Below are 18,289 nucleotides of genomic sequence, written 5' to 3' on the forward strand. Positions count from 1 at the left end.
TCTTGCATGCCCCCATACTGAATGTAACCCCAAAACAAGATTTTTCCTTCAGCAAACCTAACTGATTTCTGTGAGGATCTTGGGTCCATGCTGGTTCCAATAGGTCGTCTGCAGTATTTGTGATAAGTGGGATGCAGTTTAACAGATGATTCATCGGAAAAAATCAACCTTCTGACACTTTTCCAAATGATCTACTAGAAGTCAAGTTATTATTTGTTGCTTTTACAACTTGGATCAATGACAAGACTTTAGGTACGTCTTGGTTGTCAGGTAGTGTATAGTGGCTGACACGCAGGAATGCAAAAAAATGACTTCCTGAAAAAACAAGCATAGTGTTATTCCTACAACAAAATCAAAATTTCTTGCTTACTGAAACCATGGCAAAAATATGTGTTGTATTTTATTCTGAAATTCTAGTTTATTCAAATTAGTAAGCAAAAAGTTGTTTGGATGTGCATTTTGCTGGTTATTTTTAAAACTTTGCATTGAAGCATTCTCTAGGGCTAATATTGCTCAATACCATTTGTGTACTAGAAGAAAAGGGTTTTACTCTTAAAAAGTAAAATAGCAAGTATGCAAAGTAGAAGCTTTTAACATGCAGTAGGATGTTTTGTGTCCCATGTACAAATCAGGATTGTTATTTGTTGCAGTTTCTCCATATGTCACAACCAGGCAGAGAAGAAATAGCGGCAGAGGTATATGAGGATGAGGTGGACTTGCGACGTTCGTGTTCTTACCTCAACAGTAGCTTCACCTCGAACTGCTGGAGTGACCAAAGTTTGGACCCTGATGACATTCGGGTAAAACATCTTGGCCTGAAACTGCCCTTTTAGCACACGCGTGCTCACACTTCCTTATTGAAAAGCACACTTCTGTTAATAACAGAGATATCACCTTTTATTGAGGTGAATAATAAAAATAAACAGTCTAAACTACGAGCAACAAATGGGAAATAGTGTAGCAAGGAAGTGAGGGGAAAGAGAGGGGTAACAGGATTGGGACATGAACTTGGTCAGACTTCCCCAAGAGCCAACATGAGCTCCTGAGAGCCTTTGACAACTCTATTATTGAAAACAGTAGAACCAAATGACCTTGTGTTAGCCTTCTCCTCCTCCTCTGCCTTAATTTGCCCTGTTTTGAAGTATGACCCTAAAACTCGTTGTCTTTTGAACATCTTGTTTGTATAGTACATGCCATCACAAAAGCTGTCCTACTATATTGCTCCCTATAACTTTCCTCAACTGAAACCCTTTTTCTCCTCTGCACCAGGATGAGCTGAAGAAACTGTATTCTCAGCTGGAAGTCCACAAGACCAAGAGGATGGCAAACAGCAATCCCCACCTTCCAAAGAAGCGTAGCTCTCGTCTCAGTATTGGACGATCTATTATAAAACGTATCTCTGAGATCCCAGAAAGTTTGAGCAGACAATGTAGCCGTGAAGACAAGGATATCAGTGCTGCAATAGGAACTATAACACGATCGGGATCTTATTACAAATGTCATCAAACCACAAGTATTAACACTATAAATGAAACTTTAATGCAGCCTTCTCCAAAGCTGCGGAAGTCCCATAGTGCCTATGATTGTACCCCAGAAAAGGAAGCCTCTTTATTAAACTCCTCCATGAAAAGATCAACAGAAAAGAGGCACTCACAGCATTCTGATGCAGGATCTATCAATACAACACTGCTGATCTGCAAGTCTGCCAGTGCCCACAATCTATCGCTAGATACTAACCTTTTACTTCCCGAGCCCACCAGGTTTCAAAAGTCACTTAGTGTAATAGAACGCAATGACCATCGCTCTGTGACACCGTGTAGAAGCATTGAAAATGTGTCAATTTCTATCAAACCTACCCCAGCAGAAAGGCCACCCAAGCTGACTGTGGATGTTGACATAAAGAGGCAGACTTCTAGTGCCTTGCTGTCAGAGTCCTTTGACAAGGCAGAGGTCTGCCCATGGGAGGTTCCAGAGGAGCTCCCTGCAACCAAAAATCTAAAACATGTCACATATTCCATCTCAACACAGGAAGAACCAAAATCGCCTGGTGCTCTGTCATCACCAACATTGTTATACGTTTGTCCGTGGGAATACCTGCCACCTCCTTCTCCCCCTGCAATTGAAACTGGGAATGGTATTCAGTCAGAAGTTGATTCCACAAAACCCAAACCTCCAATATCTTGTAGTGCTCCTGGGTCACCACATACAGTTTCTGGCAAGCCAAAAGAATTTCGGGTTTTCTCTTTCCGCTCCACTACACAAAATCTCCTTGCAGCAAAGGGTGTTGGGGAACTTGCAAGAAGCATGAGCAGAGAGAAAAGCCTACAAGAAAGTAACGTTAGGGAGGGAACACTACAAAAATCTCAGTCTACATCCATGAGATTATCTCCAGGCAGTGCAGCTTCAGACAAACGTACCCCACAGACACAAAGACGGGCTATGACTACTATAGGAACAAAACCTTCCCTTGTGAAACAAACAGCTGTACGGCTGCCATCAAATGATTCTCCCGAAAGGAGCCCCAAGCATACTGCTCCAGTTCACGTCTGCCCATGGGAGTCAGAGGAGGTGATCTTGGAGGTCAAAAAGCAGAATGATATAGCATTACAAAGACAACTGAGTGACAAGAAAGAATTGACTGTGACAGCAAGTAACGATGGTTTAAAGCCATCTGAGCTACAACTTAAGTCATTATTAGTTGTTCCTAATACAGAAGTGTGTCCATGGGATGTCCCAAAACCTTTTCATCAAAGTAGCATGTCTGAAGTCTGTCCTTGGGAGGTTGTGGAAGTCGAGCAATTGCAAACCAAAAACATGCAAACTGATGTCTGTCCTTGGGAAACAGACTCATCAAGGGTTACTGAAGACACAATATGCAATACCACTGTTGAAGTACCCATGCCTGGAGACATCCAGAAGCAGGTAAAAGTGAAGCCTGAAACATCCCCTTCTGATGTATCAGATACAAATATACCCAAGGTCAAACAAGGATCCATAAAAATGTCCAATGAGACAAAGCCTGGTGAAAGGGTTATTTATGTTAATACCAGAGAGTGTCGGTTGGAACAAGAATCGGCTCAGAAAAGAGGATTTATGGAAACAAGTAAAACACTGAAGCAAGAAGAAAGTGATTTTCCTGAACCACCCCCACCTGTAACTGATGTATGTCCTTGGGATTTAGAGCCAAATACAAAAGACAATTCAAAACCCTCAATGACTAAAAAAGCAACTGTTTGTCCGTGGGAGGCAGGGGATTCTGAAAAGTCAGAAGAGAGGGAAAGTGCTACAATCAAGGGGTCAGCAAAAGTACATCAAAAACAAGAAAGTGTATATGCAAATGTCTGTCCATGGGAAACAAGCGAGTCTGTTAAGACCATGCAGAAACAAGATAGTATCAGTAGAAATGTCTGTCCATGGGAGACACAAGAGTCAGTGAAGACTTTGCAGAAACAAGATAGTGTCCGTACAAATGTTTGTCCATGGGAGACAGAAGACGGGGTAAAAACCTTACAGAAACAAGATAGTGTCCGTACAGATGTTTGTCCATGGGAAACAGAAGAATCTGTCAAGACCTTGCAGAAACAAGATAGTGTCCGTACAAATGTTTGTCCATGGGAAACAGAAGAATCTGTCAAGACCTTGCCGAAACAAGATAGTGTCCGTACAAATGTTTGTCCATGGGAGACAGAAGACCAGGTAAAAACCTTACAGAAACAAGATAGTGTCCGTACAGATGTTTGTCCATGGGAGACAGAAGAGCCAGTCAAGACCTTGCAGAAACAGGATAGTGTCCGTACAAATGTTTGTCCATGGGAGACAGAAGAGACGGTAAAGTCCTTGCAGAAGCAAGACAGTGTCTGTACAAATGTTTGTCCTTGGGAGACAAGCAAGTCTGTTAAGACCATACAGAAACAAGACAGTGTCCGTACAAATGTATGTCCATGGGAGACAGAAGAGCCAGTCAAGACCTTGCAGAAACAAGAAAGTGTCCATGCAGAAGTTTGTCCATGGGAGACAGAAGAGCCTGAAAAGGCCTTGCAGAAACAAGACAGTGTTCTTTCAGATGTTTGTCCATGGGAGAAAAATGAGCCAGTGAAGACCTTACAGAAGCAAGATCGTGTCTGTTCAGATGTCTGTCCATGGGAATCAAACACATCAGCGATTCAATCAGTGCCACAAGACTCCCCTCGTACGGTCCCAACAAAAAGTCAAGAAAGTGCTCAAGAATCTGTCTGTCCCTGGGAAACTAACATGGGAACAACAGCAACAACAGAAGCCAGCACAAGTCAAACTGTCCTAGACACAATCAGAACACACCCTTCAGACACACAGACTGCAGAAGAGTTACGGGTTAACCCTCCTCTAGCTAGACGTGATGCATTATGTCCCTGGGAAATGGAAGGGGGGCGACAAGAATCTATAACCATGCATGATAATTTAGATGTCTTCACTTGGGAGGAGACAATCCCAGAGGAAGATGATGGTGATGCAGAAACTGCTGCAGAGGCCTTCATCTTCCCTCCAGACCTGTAACCCACAAGGGAAGTATCATTGTGCTTTATATACCTTGGAAGACATTGTAACAAGGACCACTGGTTACATTCGGGCTTTATGCAGAATGTTCCTCCACAGCAGTAGGCATGCTTTACTGACTGTTATTTAAGGAAGGATTCCTGCTATTGCAATTTTCTCCCTAGTCAGCTTAATAAACTGTATCTGGAGACTGACTGAAATCAGGACAGAACTGCTCTCCGGTGCGCATTCCCTTCTGGCCTTACATTACTACAAACCCCATTTTATTTGGTATTGTTATGTGTGTATTTGTGTTTATATGGCTGTGTAGATAATATTGTCTGTAAAACCTACATCACCAACATTTCCTTGGTGGAACATTAAGAAGGTTTATTTCCATGTATTTTCAGTAAAAAACAAACAAACATCACATCAATACTACCAATTAACTAAGTGAAGAGAAAAATTGGCCTGGGGTGCGTTTCCCAAACAACAACATAACTCGCGACTGTTGTGACGAGTGTTTCCCAAAACCATAGTTTCTCTGTCGTAGATACATTGTTTGAACCACGTAAGTTATATCGTTAAACGCCCATAATGATGAAAGAAAAAAACATCCAATATTAGTTGTAGTAAAAACATGCACTCGTTTTGATGGTCTCAGATATACATCATCATGTTAATTTTAATTTTTAGCTCTCTGCAACTCATGGTCCCCCACTGAAGCGAAGCAGGGCTGCACCCGGTCAGTACCTGGATGTGAGCCCTCATGGGAAAGCTAGATTGCTCTCGGAAGTTGTTAGTGAGACCAGCAGGAAGTGCCCAACCTGCTGTCTGAATGGGTCCTAACGCCCCAGTATATTGATGGGGGGACTCTATACTTCTCAGTGAGAGCCGTCTTTCAGATGAGCGTTAAACCGAGGTCATTTAAATCCCAGGATGTCCTTCGAAAAAAGTAGGGGTTTAACTAGAGATGGGGACTCCAAAAGAGTTGATTCCTTGACTCAATGGACCTACGTGAACACTTATTCATTTTGAATTTCGCAACCACAAGTACTCATAAATAATTAGTTTCATTTTTAAATTCCTATAACCTTTTGCGATTTGGTTTTAAAGATGATCTGCCTGTGATGTTAAGTTTGCTGTGTTATAAATGAAATATAGCACATTTGTTTAAATTTAAAGGGGAATGACATCTTACATAAGCACTGCAGGTAAAATTACGATGTTATTAGTTGCTATCTCTGCCTGTTTCACAATAAATTTATTAATTGATTAAATATTTTAAAAACACTAATCATAATGACAAAAGTAGCCTAGATTTATTTATTGACAAAACATGTCGTCCTGTTTTGTTTTTTTGCCCTAGACGCACTTGTTTTCACCTCTAATATTTAGGCTATTCTTCTTGTTTATTTTGCAGATGAATACAAATTGCATGCATTAAAATTAAGATACAATTCAAAACAAACTAAATAAGTTTCAAAAAGAGGATTTTTAAATTAAAAATATAGCCACGGCTAAGTGTTCAAAAACAGGTCTAACTCGCTCCTTTTCTTCAGGCTTATGCTGTCCCACTAACACACTCTAATTTAATTACAATAAACAAATAGCACAAAACAAACAGCGATATTTCAAAGTAAAGGAACAGGCTATTTAACAGTAGACTTTAAAAAAACACATTTAAGAGTGAGAGAATAATATGATAGGCTGCTTTGAGGCAGTCTATCACACTGCTTTTGTTATTTTAGGTTTGTTATGGAATATTTAAGTTAAAAAAATCTGTGGGTTTAATATTTAATTAGTCATTGAATCAAATTAAAAAGCTATTTTGTTTATTGATCGTTTGAAACGTCTGTACAAATACAGCAACAACCACAGACCGTCTGCTACTCCAGATTATTTTGTTTACTCAGTACTCTGTATTCAACTATCAAACATCATATTCAGAAGATATTTAGGCTATTTAATGATTTTTATTTAATCGTTTTTGGGCTCAATTTGGGTGTTTTTTTTAATTTGTTAATTAACTGTTACACATCTTTTTATTAAATATGTTGATAATAAAAAGATGTTTTAACTTTGACAAGTTTAGATCATTTATTAAATTACATTGCAATCTTGGAGACAATTCAAATATGTTGTAAATAATATAGACTTATAACTATTTGACTGCAGATAATTTAAACTGCAGATTTTTTGCTGTCGCTATTTCAAGTGAATCCAAAATTAGGAGTCGAGAATCAGTCAACTCAAAAAACCTGAAACCGAACACCCCTAGGTTTAACCCCTGCATCTTGGCCAAATTTGCTCACTGCCCTCTGTTCATCATGGCCTCCTAACCATCCCCATATCATAATTGTCTTCATCCCTCAGTCTCCTCTCCACCAATCAGCTGGTGTGTGTTGTACGGTCTGGCGTAATATGGCTGCCGTTGCGTCGACCAGTTGGATGCTGCACACTGGTGGTGGATGAGGAGATCACTCAAACTGAACTGTGAAAAATCCCCTGTAAGTAAACTACACGTGAGAGATGGATTCAGTGTTATCTTTTTTTTTTTTTTAAATCATTCATACTTTCAATGTTGGAACGTTCTGAGGGAATAGAGTTAGAGGATAACTGGGAATAGAACACAGACATTAACTATTATTTATACCACAGCTCTAGAGGTGTAGTTGCAAACGTACCAATATCTATGCAAACATACACGTTTGCGAATGTTCGTTGGAACGATGAATTTGGGAAACGCCAAATCAAGGACTATGTTTGTAAACACACAACTTGGCATCTTAGTTGGCTAATGATGGTTCTCGGAAACGCACCCCTGGATAATGTTCATGACAATGTTGTAAACAGCTTTTTAGTGTCTACCGTACTTTTAGACCAACAATTCCACTTTTAAATACAACTATATAAATGCTATACGTTTGACCTGTATTCAGATCAAGGCAGGCATAAGAATCATACTGGAAATCAAGAGTGTTTAAGAGCAGAAAAAAACTAATATTATGGAAGTCCATGGGTACCAGTTGCCAACATTTTTCAAAATATCTTCTTTTGTGTTCGACAGTAGGAAAAGAAATCAGTCAGGTTTGGAACAAGAGATGGGTGAGTAAATGACGATTTTTAAAAATAATTTTTAGGTGAAATTCCCCCTATAAAGTGACATTCAGTTCAGTTCTTGTTTATTTCTTTAGCGCTTTTACAATGTAGATTATGTCAAAGCCGCTTAAGCTATAAGTTCTAATTAAGTCCAGATTTCAGAGTGGTACAGGCAAACTACATTTTGGACCTTCATTTCAGGGATCACAAAAGCTGACAGCCTGAAGTCCCGGGGCTATTGCAGTGGCCAGCCAGATAGATACCTACATAGCCTGCTGGGCAATTAGATAGATTAGATTATATAGATTTTGGTAGTCCAACTGAAAAATGATAGCCCCAGTACTTTGGGCGACCACAATTTGTGAGCCCTGGGTTTGTAATGAACCAGTTGTGATTTAATAATTGTTTACAGCACTTTTCAGTACAAATTAGTTCACAAATCAAGTAAGGTCATGAGGTTTAAGACTAGAACTCAGTTTACTTGTTCACTGCATAACATTTACACCATAACATGTACAATAACAAAGCGGGACCAGGATAATCTCTTGGATGGCCATTAATAAGCTGTAAATATGAGTTTTTTTTTATTATTTCATTCTTTTTTGTAGAGTTTTAAGGCCCCTTGTGTGAGCATGTGAAACGAAATGTTAAGGGTTTCCAAAACAAATCATTGTGTACATGTTTAATTGGTCACACTTTATCTTGATGATCAGTTTGTTGAATTTAAGTTACATTGCATCTACATGCCAACTAATTCTCATTAGATTATATGTAGACGGTTAGGTTAGGTTTAGTGTAAGTTGACATGTACCTGCAAAGTTTCCTATAGTCAGTAAAATGTCTGTTGGAGCAGTATCAGCAGATATTAAGCAGACAGTCTACTGTTACTCAAATGGACCATCAAATTTAAGTGTTACTGTTTAATTCAGCCTATTTATTTGCTTCTTCTAACAAATAATTACAGACTTTAGCAAAGGCGATCGTTAGACTGCACTAATAAATCCCACCAGAGTTAGATGTTTGAGTTTCAGTTATTGTCATTTTGAATGTACTTGTAATGTTAGCTTTTCAAAGCAGGAAGTAACCATGAACACTATGCTTTTGTATTGCAATTTTTTTTTTGTAAGAACCAACAGTCAATTTTTAACAATAACCAAAAGGAAGTTTCCATTAACTTCTTTCAGTGTAAAAACCGACACTTTATTTTTATATTCTGTGAGTTGAGCATTCTGAAATAAACATTTCAACTCCGCGCTGTTGATTTTCATGCATGATGGAAATGTTGAACACGATGTAAAAACATATTCAATGTGTCCAAGTGCAGATGGAAAACAAACTGAAGAGGTGTTATAAATACAGCATTATTTATTTTGATAACTGGGAATTGATCTGTACAGGCATTATTTATGCCACTGAACTGCATTTGGCTTCGGTATCTGATAATTCAGATCTTCAAACTGTTCACCGGACTTCAGCTTGGGTCCAGGGATCATAACGGTCTGTTGAAATCAGAAATTAATTCAAGTAATGATAAAAATGATATGAAACATGTAGTCCTTAACATCACAAATTCAATAATAAAAAATACAAAGACGGAAAACTCCACCTTAATAATGGGATCTTTTGGTGGAGCCCATGCTGGAACAATCTTGCCATGAAGCCTCCAGCGCCCGTAAGGATTCACCAGATGTCTCTCCATCACCAGATACTCCAGGACATCTCTGGGCTCTTCCTCATCTCCGAGCATCAGCCGGCCAAAACGGTCATAGATGGCCAGCGTCTGAAAGATGGCGTGATGAAATTAGCATCACGAGGAGAGAACTCAGAAAAATTGCATTTCTAAGACTCAAACTCATGGCGAAGCTCTCTGTCCTTCTTTAAAAATTAACACTTTTAAAATGAAGTATGTGTTTGTTTGAAGTGTTTAGTGTTAGCAAACAGTATAATGCCAGCAAATCTGGTGAAAGTGAGGTTTAGAAGTACGCAGGGGTGAAAACTGTAAGTTAAGCTCAAAATCCTTCTAATAACTTTTCAATCCATGCAAATGCACTGAAAATGCTAAACATTCCAAAACAAGAAGGAAAAATGGTTAAATGTATTATTATTTTACAGAAAGTGAAGAAAAAATGTAAAATAATTTAGAGCCTAAATCCGTTTCCCAACCCTGTTCCTGGATGCACACCAACACTACATATTTTGGATGTCTCCCTCATCTGAACCATTCATTTGAGGTTTCAGAGTCTCTTCTAATGTTCTGATGAGTTGATTCAGGGGTGTTTGATTAGGAAGTGGTTGAAAATGAGTACTGTTGGTGTGCCTTTAGGAACAGGGTTGGGGAATACGGACCAAAAACTAGAGGTCTGGACCCGACCAGAATTCTTGCGGTGCGGGAATACATTTCCAAATAAAACATGTAGCGGTCAGTAAAGGTCTGGTGTAATTTGAACAGTGGGCAGTCTAACAATATAGCATTCCCAAGTCCCAATGTTATTTTGGAGCAGAATATCTGTCATTATCTTCATTCTCCTTGATCACCATGAATAAATGAATAATGAAGGGCAGAGGGCTGCTGAAGACATTTAGAGAGATATCAGCTGCTGTCTGGGCTTTCCCTGCCTTTCTACAGCTCAGATTTCTACACCTTACATTTGTTTTCTTTGCATATATGGATTTCTTTGGTGGTAAACAACATCTGGCAAAAATTTAAAGTAAACAGCATCTTTACAAATGTTTTTTGAGAAAAATGCCTGCATTCCACATGTTGAATACTCATTTCCCCTACTGTATTAATGAGAATTAAACCAAATTGTTTTTTAGTTCATAACCCTTTAAAGAAAGCATCCAAATAACTATGATCAGACATATTTGCACAAACTATGCAATTCAGCACTACAATATATAATAGACTGCTTAAAAAGCAAGCAGCATTAATGCTAAGAGACCCAATGTTGCTTTATAACAGAACTCACACAGCTTCAATATATCTTAATTCAATGTTTCCCAACCCTGTTCCAGAAGGCACACCAACAATACACATTTTCAACCTCTTCCTAATCAAACACCCCTGAATCAACTCAGCAGGACATTAGAAGAGACTCCAAAACCTGAAATGAATGGGTCAGATAAGAGAGGCATCCAAAACATGTACTGTTGGTGTTCCTTCAGGAACATGGTTGGGAAACACTGTCCTACTTAGCAGCTCTCCAGTGTGATTAAGCTTACTCTTTGATTTAGCTTGAAGTATAACATGGCCTGTACATGAAAGCGTCTCACTCACCTGTCTAGAATGCATGCGGACAGTGACCTGACCATAGAGATTGCCTTTGCTGATCATGTCAGGACATCGAGCTTGAACAAGTCGAGGAGGCTCTAGAGACTCAATAAAGCGCCAACGCAGAGTCTTATAACGATTCCCCCGAACCATCTCCTGAAAAACACACACACAGACAGAGACCATGTCAAATGCTGAACAAGGACACATTGGCCTCTGAAGAAAATACTGATATGCTTTTACATATAGGCGGGGGTCCATAAAAGTGAGAATGAGTATTTATAAAGTATAATTCACCTAAAAATGTCATTTTTGCCTTAATATAATGATGTATTCGCGGCCGCGAAATCACACGTGACGTGAGGTGCTGACCTTGAGCTGTTACCACAGAGAGGGCGGGCCCTACTTAATGATAGACGTGCCATTGAACCACTATACATTTTACATTCGTCCTTGGCCCAATATGTACTTGCTATGTGTGTATAAAGAATGCTGATATGAGATATGAAATAATCAGTAGTTGGCAAATATATTAGCTGAATAGGTTTGTAAATTTAAGGGTGCTTTCACACCTAGACTTTTGTTTCGGACCCTGTCTCGTTTGCCCACTTAGCACGGTTCGTTAGGCATTTGTGAATCCACTAATCAAGCTCGGATCTGCATCCAATAAGGTGGTCTCTGAGTTTTATGGATATGTAATAGGCATACGGCTATATGAAGAGAGAAATATGAGTAGGGCGGGAGGTCATTCCAGACATCCCAAGTCTCCCAGAAGTTTCCAGGGTCTCCTGCAAATAAACACAGAGACTCCCAGATGCCTGCAAACGAGTGATAATCTTCTGGAAATTGCGCATCTCCCTCTCAGTCCTCAAATACATTGCGCACCCTTCTCACTCCTCCCCACAGCATCTCTCCTGTCTCTTCAGACACGTCGCGTGCACCTTGTCAAACACCACCAAACCAAACAAATATTTCCCAGTTTTTCCTCTGGAGAAAGGCTTATTTGTTTTATTTTAGCTAGAATAAGGCCGTACTCCCCCGACGGCCCGCAATCACAACACAAACGGGCTTCGGCACGCTTACGTCATCGCTGCTGCGCTGTTCAGTGAGAAGCGCTCTCTCACTCAGCAGTAGGGTTGTAACAATATACCGGTATGACGGTTTACCACGATTTGAACGTGCACGATTATCATACCATGAACAATTGCATATCAACGGTTTTAACCCTTTAAGACCGAGACAGCCGCCCGCGGCTAAAAATAAGTATTGCTCTTAAATGTTTAATAACAAAACATTTATTTTGATCCGCTGATCCGATTCATACAATTCAAAGATTGACATAAAGAAGAGAATCTCAGCTTTCCAGTGCTGTATCACATAACATTCGGACTTTCAGAGGCTCCAGAATCAGTGCGGTTACGTCATCAAAATTTGACAACGCTGATTTGACAAAGAAACGCTCGTCACTGTGTCTCCGGACAAATCAGACATGATACATTGATGCATTGTCCCTCCTCCATGCCCAGATTGGTTCAAACTCGCTATATCACAACCAATAAGCATAGGTTTCGCTTTTGTTTGTGGACCAAGCTTTTTGAACAACACGGAATGAGAGATAGGCATACATTTATGCGCGGCTAAATAAAACGCAAAAAAAAGTTTTTCATGAAATAATTCTCATACTAAGTACTTTTGCATGCACAGCAGCACAGAAACATGACAAAACAGTGACACAGCAAAGACGAACTGCTGCTCTTGCTGTTTTCAAAAGACGCAAATGAAGATGCAGCTGTTTGTCTGCATTGCAGACAACCATATAAAAATCCATATCGATAGACAACCATATCCATGCTGGCACATAAAACCTAAGGATGATCCATATTGAATCTAGTTTTGTTATGTAACTATTTATAGTATAGTAAATATTTATATCTATTTTTTACTGAGGATTTGCACCATGTTTATTTGGACTTTATTTGGACTTTGACACATTATTTATTATTTTCTTATTTTTATTTGTTAATTGTAAGTGGTGTTGTTTATAGTAACTAAAAATATATTATTTGGAAAAAGTCAAATTTGCTTCACTGTTCTATTATTTTGTAACATTTGTAACATACCGTATACCGCGAAACCGTCAAACCGTGGTATTGTTTTAGACGATTATCATACCGTGAAAAATTCATACCGTTACAACCCTACTCAGCAGCACAGTGGAGATTTCTCTAGTTATATCGTTTCAGTCGTTTGTTATGCAGTGACATGCAGTCAAATATTTCCCCAAACAGTCCTTAGGGATGCAGTGACACGCAGTCAGATATTTCGCCGAACAGATCCGCCAATTTTGACGCTTATAAACAATCATATAGCTCTTGTGCTGCAGGAATGAGGAGGTCTGCTGAAGGCGCGCAGCTGTCGTGCTGTGAGGAGTTCTCGTCTTTAATACACTACGGCAGTTTGCGTTCACTGAACAGTAAGAATGATTAATAAATCCATATGAAACAGCCCCTTAAAAGTCACGTCTCGCTTTCAGTTTCGGGCTTTGGCGCGTTTTGCACTCACACACAAGCGTACCGCACCAAAGCCCAAGTGAACCGGGTTCAGGCACACCTCTTCCAACCGGGCCAGGGTCGGCCAAGTGAACTGTGCTTGAGCCCGATTCAGCGCACTCACACTTCTCAAACGATCCGGGAAACGGGCCGGGGCACGGTACGGATGGCATAGTGTGAGTAGGCCATAAAAGCAGGTTTAAATATTCTGAAACCCATTTTAAGGTCAATATTATCAGCCCCCTTAAGCAATATATTTTTGATTGTCTGCAGAAGAATCTACTGGGATACAATGAACTGCCTAATTTCCCTAATTAAGCCTTTGAATCGCACTTTGAATCTGAATGCTCGTATTTTGAAAAATATTTTTTAAAAATCATCACAGCAAAGATAAAACAAATCAGTTATTAGAAATGAGTGATCAAAACTATTATGTTCAGAAATAAGTTGAAAAAAAATCTTATTTCCATGAAACAGAAATAGGGGGAAAGGGTTGCTAATATTCAGGAGGGCTAATAATTCTGACTTCAACTGCATATATACAGTTTTACACCCAGCAAAGGAAAGAGAAATAAATACAATAGAATAAAAATATGAAACAAACTGCGCTTTAAGCATCTTCACTGTAAGAAAAACACTTTAGCTACAAAAGTCCTTCAGTCAAGAGCAGTAAGGGATTTTGTCCTTGTTGTTTGATTAATAATGATAAAAACAGGCGGCAGCAGGAATATCGCTTGCTGTCACTTTAATGATTTCTCTTTCACGTGTCTTTTGATTCTCAACTTGTTTGTTTATTCCACAAATGAGGGTTGATATTAATAATCACTAAACATCACGTTTCGACAGCTATTTGACCATTAAAGCGCTCACATTAAGATGACTTTAGATGTGTGTGCTCTGCTCTACTTGTCACAATGTCAAATGAGATCGAATGCTGACCACATGCTTCTGACTGTGTGTGCGCGCCGCACACACACACACATAAGCATGCGGTTTTTCGCGCTGCAAAGTTACAATACAGCACATGCTTTTAGTCATTTTCACATGGAACTGAGCTTTGCATAGCAACAAATGTTTACCGCTGGAGAGGGGGCGGTATATGATGCAATAATTGTTTATCTCGATTAATGGTTTTTCATAATCCCCCTAATCTCCACCAAGTTGTATCCTGCACTTTGTGTGTATATGCCAACATGCGTCTACAATTTTTTTTTTTTAGAGTACGTCTTGGTCTCTACTTACAGGGTAACATCTCTCCGTCACCAGTGAATGAAGTTTTTCTTTGTTAAATCTGTGGAGGAGGAAAAGAAGGATGACACAGAGGTTTTCATTTAAAAAATAATAATCTAATCCAGTGATTACTCTTGATGAAATAGGATTTCCTTCCTACTCTGTGAGTGCTGCATGAGCATCTATGAAGATCTGCTGGCCTATTCCTGGAAATTCTTTAGAGGTGAATGTGGAGTCATAATCCTTTATTTTACGAATCCTGTAAATATGGAAAACACGCCAAACATAAACATAATTCCAGTTGAATTGGAGTCTAATGTTAATATAGAAACAGTGAGGAGAGGGGTTGCTTACGCCAGCTGTGACGCTGCGGTCTGCCGGAGCTGCTCTGTACGCTGCTTCAGACCTTCTTTAGTGAGAGTGGAGAGACGAGCATCTCCTTCAGGAGGAACATATGGATCATAGATGCCCGCTAAAAAAAACAAAAGGATCATGTGGGGAAAATAAAAATAAATAAAAAAAATCATCCAGAAAAAGAAACAAGAATCATTCATTTAACAACTGTCCAGTGAACATCTAAGGGTGCTTTCACACCTGCCTTATTTAGTTCGATTGAATCGCACTAGAGTTTGTTTCCCCTTTTGGTGCGGTTCGTTTGGGCAGGTGAGAATGCAGCAATCGTACTCGAGTGCGCACCAAAAGCGGACCAAATAAGTGTACCGAGACCTGCTTGAAGAGGTGGTCTCGGTACGCTTTCAAACGAACCCTGGAGCGGTTTGTTTGTGGTGAGAATATGATCCGTACTAAAACAGGTCCAACCGCAAAAAGTACTGCAAGTTTTGGACTAATTCAGCTGCCGTAGGCTGATGCGCTGTGCATTATGGGATATGGAGGAAAAATATTTGTTGACAGCGCTTTACCAACAGAGAGAGGGGGAAACATTACCTGATGGATCGTTGGTAATATTTCCGCAAGATGACCATGTTGCAGTTTAGCTAAATTAATTCACGCCTCCTCCTGAAGTGACGAGCGATGCATTAAACACTGTTTTCCAGCCGCGCTTCATTCTCGTAATGTATAGTTTGTCTAAAGCAGGGATACAATCAGCCAGCGCAGTCGTCCCTCCAGAGTAAAAGGTTTTGTTTACCTTCGGGAGTTCACTGGCATTTTCCCACACGTGAATTCTGACCAATCAATAAGCAGTTTAGGAAATATGTTCAACAACATCTGGCCAATGCGAGATGTGGATTTTGTCAGATGACTGCATTTTGGTTCGTTTTAACTGGTTCGGACCAAAGCCAGCAGTGTGGTGTGAAAACGACCCAAAGACGGCAGAAGATGCAACAATGTATCATTTATTACCCTTGGTCCGGACCAAATGAAGCGAACTACAGATGTGAAAGCACCCTAAAGAGCTTTACTTGACAGGTTTTGCAGATGATCAAAATTAGTCTCTTCTGGATTTATTTGATCAAAAACACACACAATATCAACAGTACGATTTTGTTATATTTGACTGGTACTACTTGCAGTACACTAAAAAACTTTTTTTGCTGCTTGTTAAAACTTTTAATTTAAAATGAGGTGAAACAGCACAATTCCTGATGGGTTTTTTTGTGGGAAAACCTAATAATTTTATGTTCCATCCACTTCAATTTTTAAAACAATAAAGTTAACTTAATCCATTTGTGTTGGGACATTCATTCATTTTCTTGTCGGCTTAGTCCCTTTATTAATCCGGGGTCGCCACAGCGGAATGAACCGCCAACTTATTCAGCAAGTTTTTACGCAGCGGATGCCCTTCCAGCCGCAACCCATCTCTGGGAAATTGCGTAGGGACGACATGACAAAATTGTGTGGAACTTATGCTCACAACCAGCTCTGTGAAAAGACACTTTCTGGCAGGCTGGATTTTAGCGTCTGATCCATGGTGACTCGTGGGTGTTGTCACAGTGTTGCCAGATTGGGCGTTTATTTATTTGTATGCTGGTACAAAAAGGCTTTGGCAGGATGACAAAACTTGGGTGAGTCTGAGATTAGTTTGGAGGTTATGGAAACAGCATACCTTGAGTAAGCAGGTTTACGGTTTAAAGAGATGGACCACTCAAAAATGAACATTTACTCACCTTCTAGTGTTTCAAAACCTTAAGGAGTTTAATTTTTCAGTTGAACACAAAAGAAAATATTTAGAATAATGTTAGAAACCTACATTGACATACAGTAGGATAAACAAACACCATAGAAGTCAAGGGACACGGGTTTCCAACATTTTTCAAAATAACTTCTTTTATGCTCGACAGCTGACAAGTAAAGGATGAGTATGTGGTGACATAATCTTCAGGTTTGGGTGAACTACTAACTCTTTAATCAAGCCAAAGCTCAGGGTTTTGCAGATATTAAGTTAACCCAGTTTTCTGGTATCGCCCCTGCGGTCGCTGGTTGGTCCTCATGTGTACCTGTGCATGAGATGTTGATGGGTCTCTCCATGTACTCTTGTCGGACCACCACACCGGCAGCTCGGGCTTTTTTCTCCTGCTCGTCCTGGGTCTTCGATTTAATGTTTGCTGACGGAGGAATGAACAAGCGTCTTTTTGTCCGGACGGGAACCCGAAGCACTGCCTGCCACAGCCGGACATCCAGCAGAGACGAGCCGTACTGGACCATACATAATAAACGAGGAACACGATAATATGTGAATAGTGTATATGTGAAATAGTTAAATATTATGAATTTAATGTATAGTTAGCTTAAAAACAAGTTAATAAAATCACTGAAGCATTTAAAATATGTACTGAAGTATCCAATTGACAAGTTTAGCGTGCAGGCTCACATTCACTTAAGCTTTATGTGGAGCTTTGCAAATTCATTCTGTTTGCTAAAAATGCAACGTTAAAGTCGCTTTATAATATTTCATACCTTTATATTTTGACATGATGTTGGTTGAAGGCATTTCAACGTCCTACATATGGAGGCCGCCATCTTCCTTCAGGACTCCTTCGTGCACGAAAAATTAGTGTGATCCGTTCAGTAGTGCCCTCCAGTGGAGAGGAGAGGCACTGCAACGGAGTTTCACCCAAAATCAAAACTGTCATTGTTACTCGAAAAGAATATATTTTAAACAATGTCATAAAAAATACAGCCACTGCCATATTATTTGTCTACTATGGAAGTCAATGGCTGCTGGTTTCCAGCATTCTCAACAATATCTGGTTTTGTGTTCAACAAAAGAAAGAAATTCATAAATATTTAGAAACACTTGTGTGTGAGTGTGTGAGTAGGCTTAATGGCGAGTAAATTTACAAATTTGTAAATTACAGTCGGTCAGCAGATTCAAAGCTATTCTTTTTTTAATGCGTAACAGAATTTTAGTTCACTCTATACACCAGTCATATTCAGAAATGAATCGCTGTGTTGATCTGATACGTCCTTTTGTTGCATAGCCTAATATTTTCAATCACAAAACCAGACAATATCATGTCAAAAATATAACACAATATTAACTTGTTACTTGAACTGTATCACAGCAGTTTAGAAATTTTGAAAGACAAACAGGAATCAGTGTTGTTGGGTTTTTTTTTGCATGTTGATGTATGTTTAAGAATCTCTGCTGTATGCTTTATGGCAG

The 18,289-nt window shown here is 39.5% G+C and overlaps 3 protein-coding genes across 8 annotated transcripts in view; 1 reads left to right on the forward strand and 2 right to left on the reverse strand.

The window, feature by feature from the left end:
- The window catches only part of gpr179 (G protein-coupled receptor 179), a 99,394-nt gene extending 90,528 nt beyond the window's left edge, over window positions 1-8,866 (forward strand). For all 4 annotated transcript variants that reach the window (XM_087273305.1, XM_087273303.1, XM_087273304.1 and 1 more), the window contains 2 exons: window positions 651-800; window positions 1,270-8,866. In XM_087273305.1, coding sequence (XP_087129431.1) covers window positions 651-800; window positions 1,270-4,533 — 3,414 coding nt within the window. In that variant the 3' untranslated portion in view covers window positions 4,534-8,866. The remainder of the gene's footprint in view (window positions 1-650; window positions 801-1,269) is intronic.
- npepps (aminopeptidase puromycin sensitive) overlaps window positions 1-18,289 on the reverse strand; it is a 302,499-nt gene that overhangs the window by 231,448 nt on the left and 52,762 nt on the right. The window lies entirely within an intron of this gene.
- Window positions 8,798-17,692, reverse strand: mrpl45 (mitochondrial ribosomal protein L45). 3 transcript variants are annotated; one of them, NM_200307.2, is made up of 8 exons: window positions 17,581-17,692; window positions 17,121-17,319; window positions 15,019-15,023; window positions 14,825-14,923; window positions 14,677-14,725; window positions 10,892-11,041; window positions 9,221-9,394; window positions 8,798-9,113 (listed from the first exon to the last, which is right to left on the reverse strand). In NM_200307.2, the coding sequence occupies exons 2-8, from the start codon at window positions 17,298-17,300 to the stop codon at window positions 9,015-9,017; spliced, it is 756 nt and encodes a 251-aa protein (NP_956601.2). In that variant the 5' UTR covers window positions 17,301-17,319; window positions 17,581-17,692; the 3' UTR covers window positions 8,798-9,014. The 3 variants fall into 3 exon arrangements, with proteins under 3 accessions (NP_956601.2, NP_001315514.1, XP_087128045.1); NM_001328585.1 differs by having other exon boundaries at window positions 15,019-15,136; XM_087271919.1 differs by lacking the exon at window positions 8,798-9,113 and having other exon boundaries at window positions 9,221-9,868; window positions 10,719-11,041; window positions 15,019-15,136; window positions 17,581-17,651.

The sequence above is a fragment of the Danio rerio genome, chromosome 11 (assembly GCF_052040795.2).
Source record: "Danio rerio strain M-AB ecotype USA chromosome 11, GRCz13ab, whole genome shotgun sequence".
Lineage (NCBI taxonomy): Eukaryota > Metazoa > Chordata > Actinopteri > Cypriniformes > Danionidae > Danio > Danio rerio.

Bases quoted from the DNA above. Each gene is read 5' to 3' on its own strand.
- mrpl45 (NM_001328585.1), bottom strand. From the start codon at position 17,643: ATGGCGGCCTCCATATGTAGGACGTTGAAATGCCTTCAACCAACATCA. The intron at 11,042-14,676 runs GTAAGTAGAGAC...TGTGTTTTTCAG, and splicing joins TGACGGAGAGATGTTACCCT to GAGATGGTTCGGGGGAATCG. The intron at 9,395-10,891 runs GTGAGTGAGACG...GCCATCTTTCAG, and splicing joins TCCGCATGCATTCTAGACAG to ACGCTGGCCATCTATGACCG.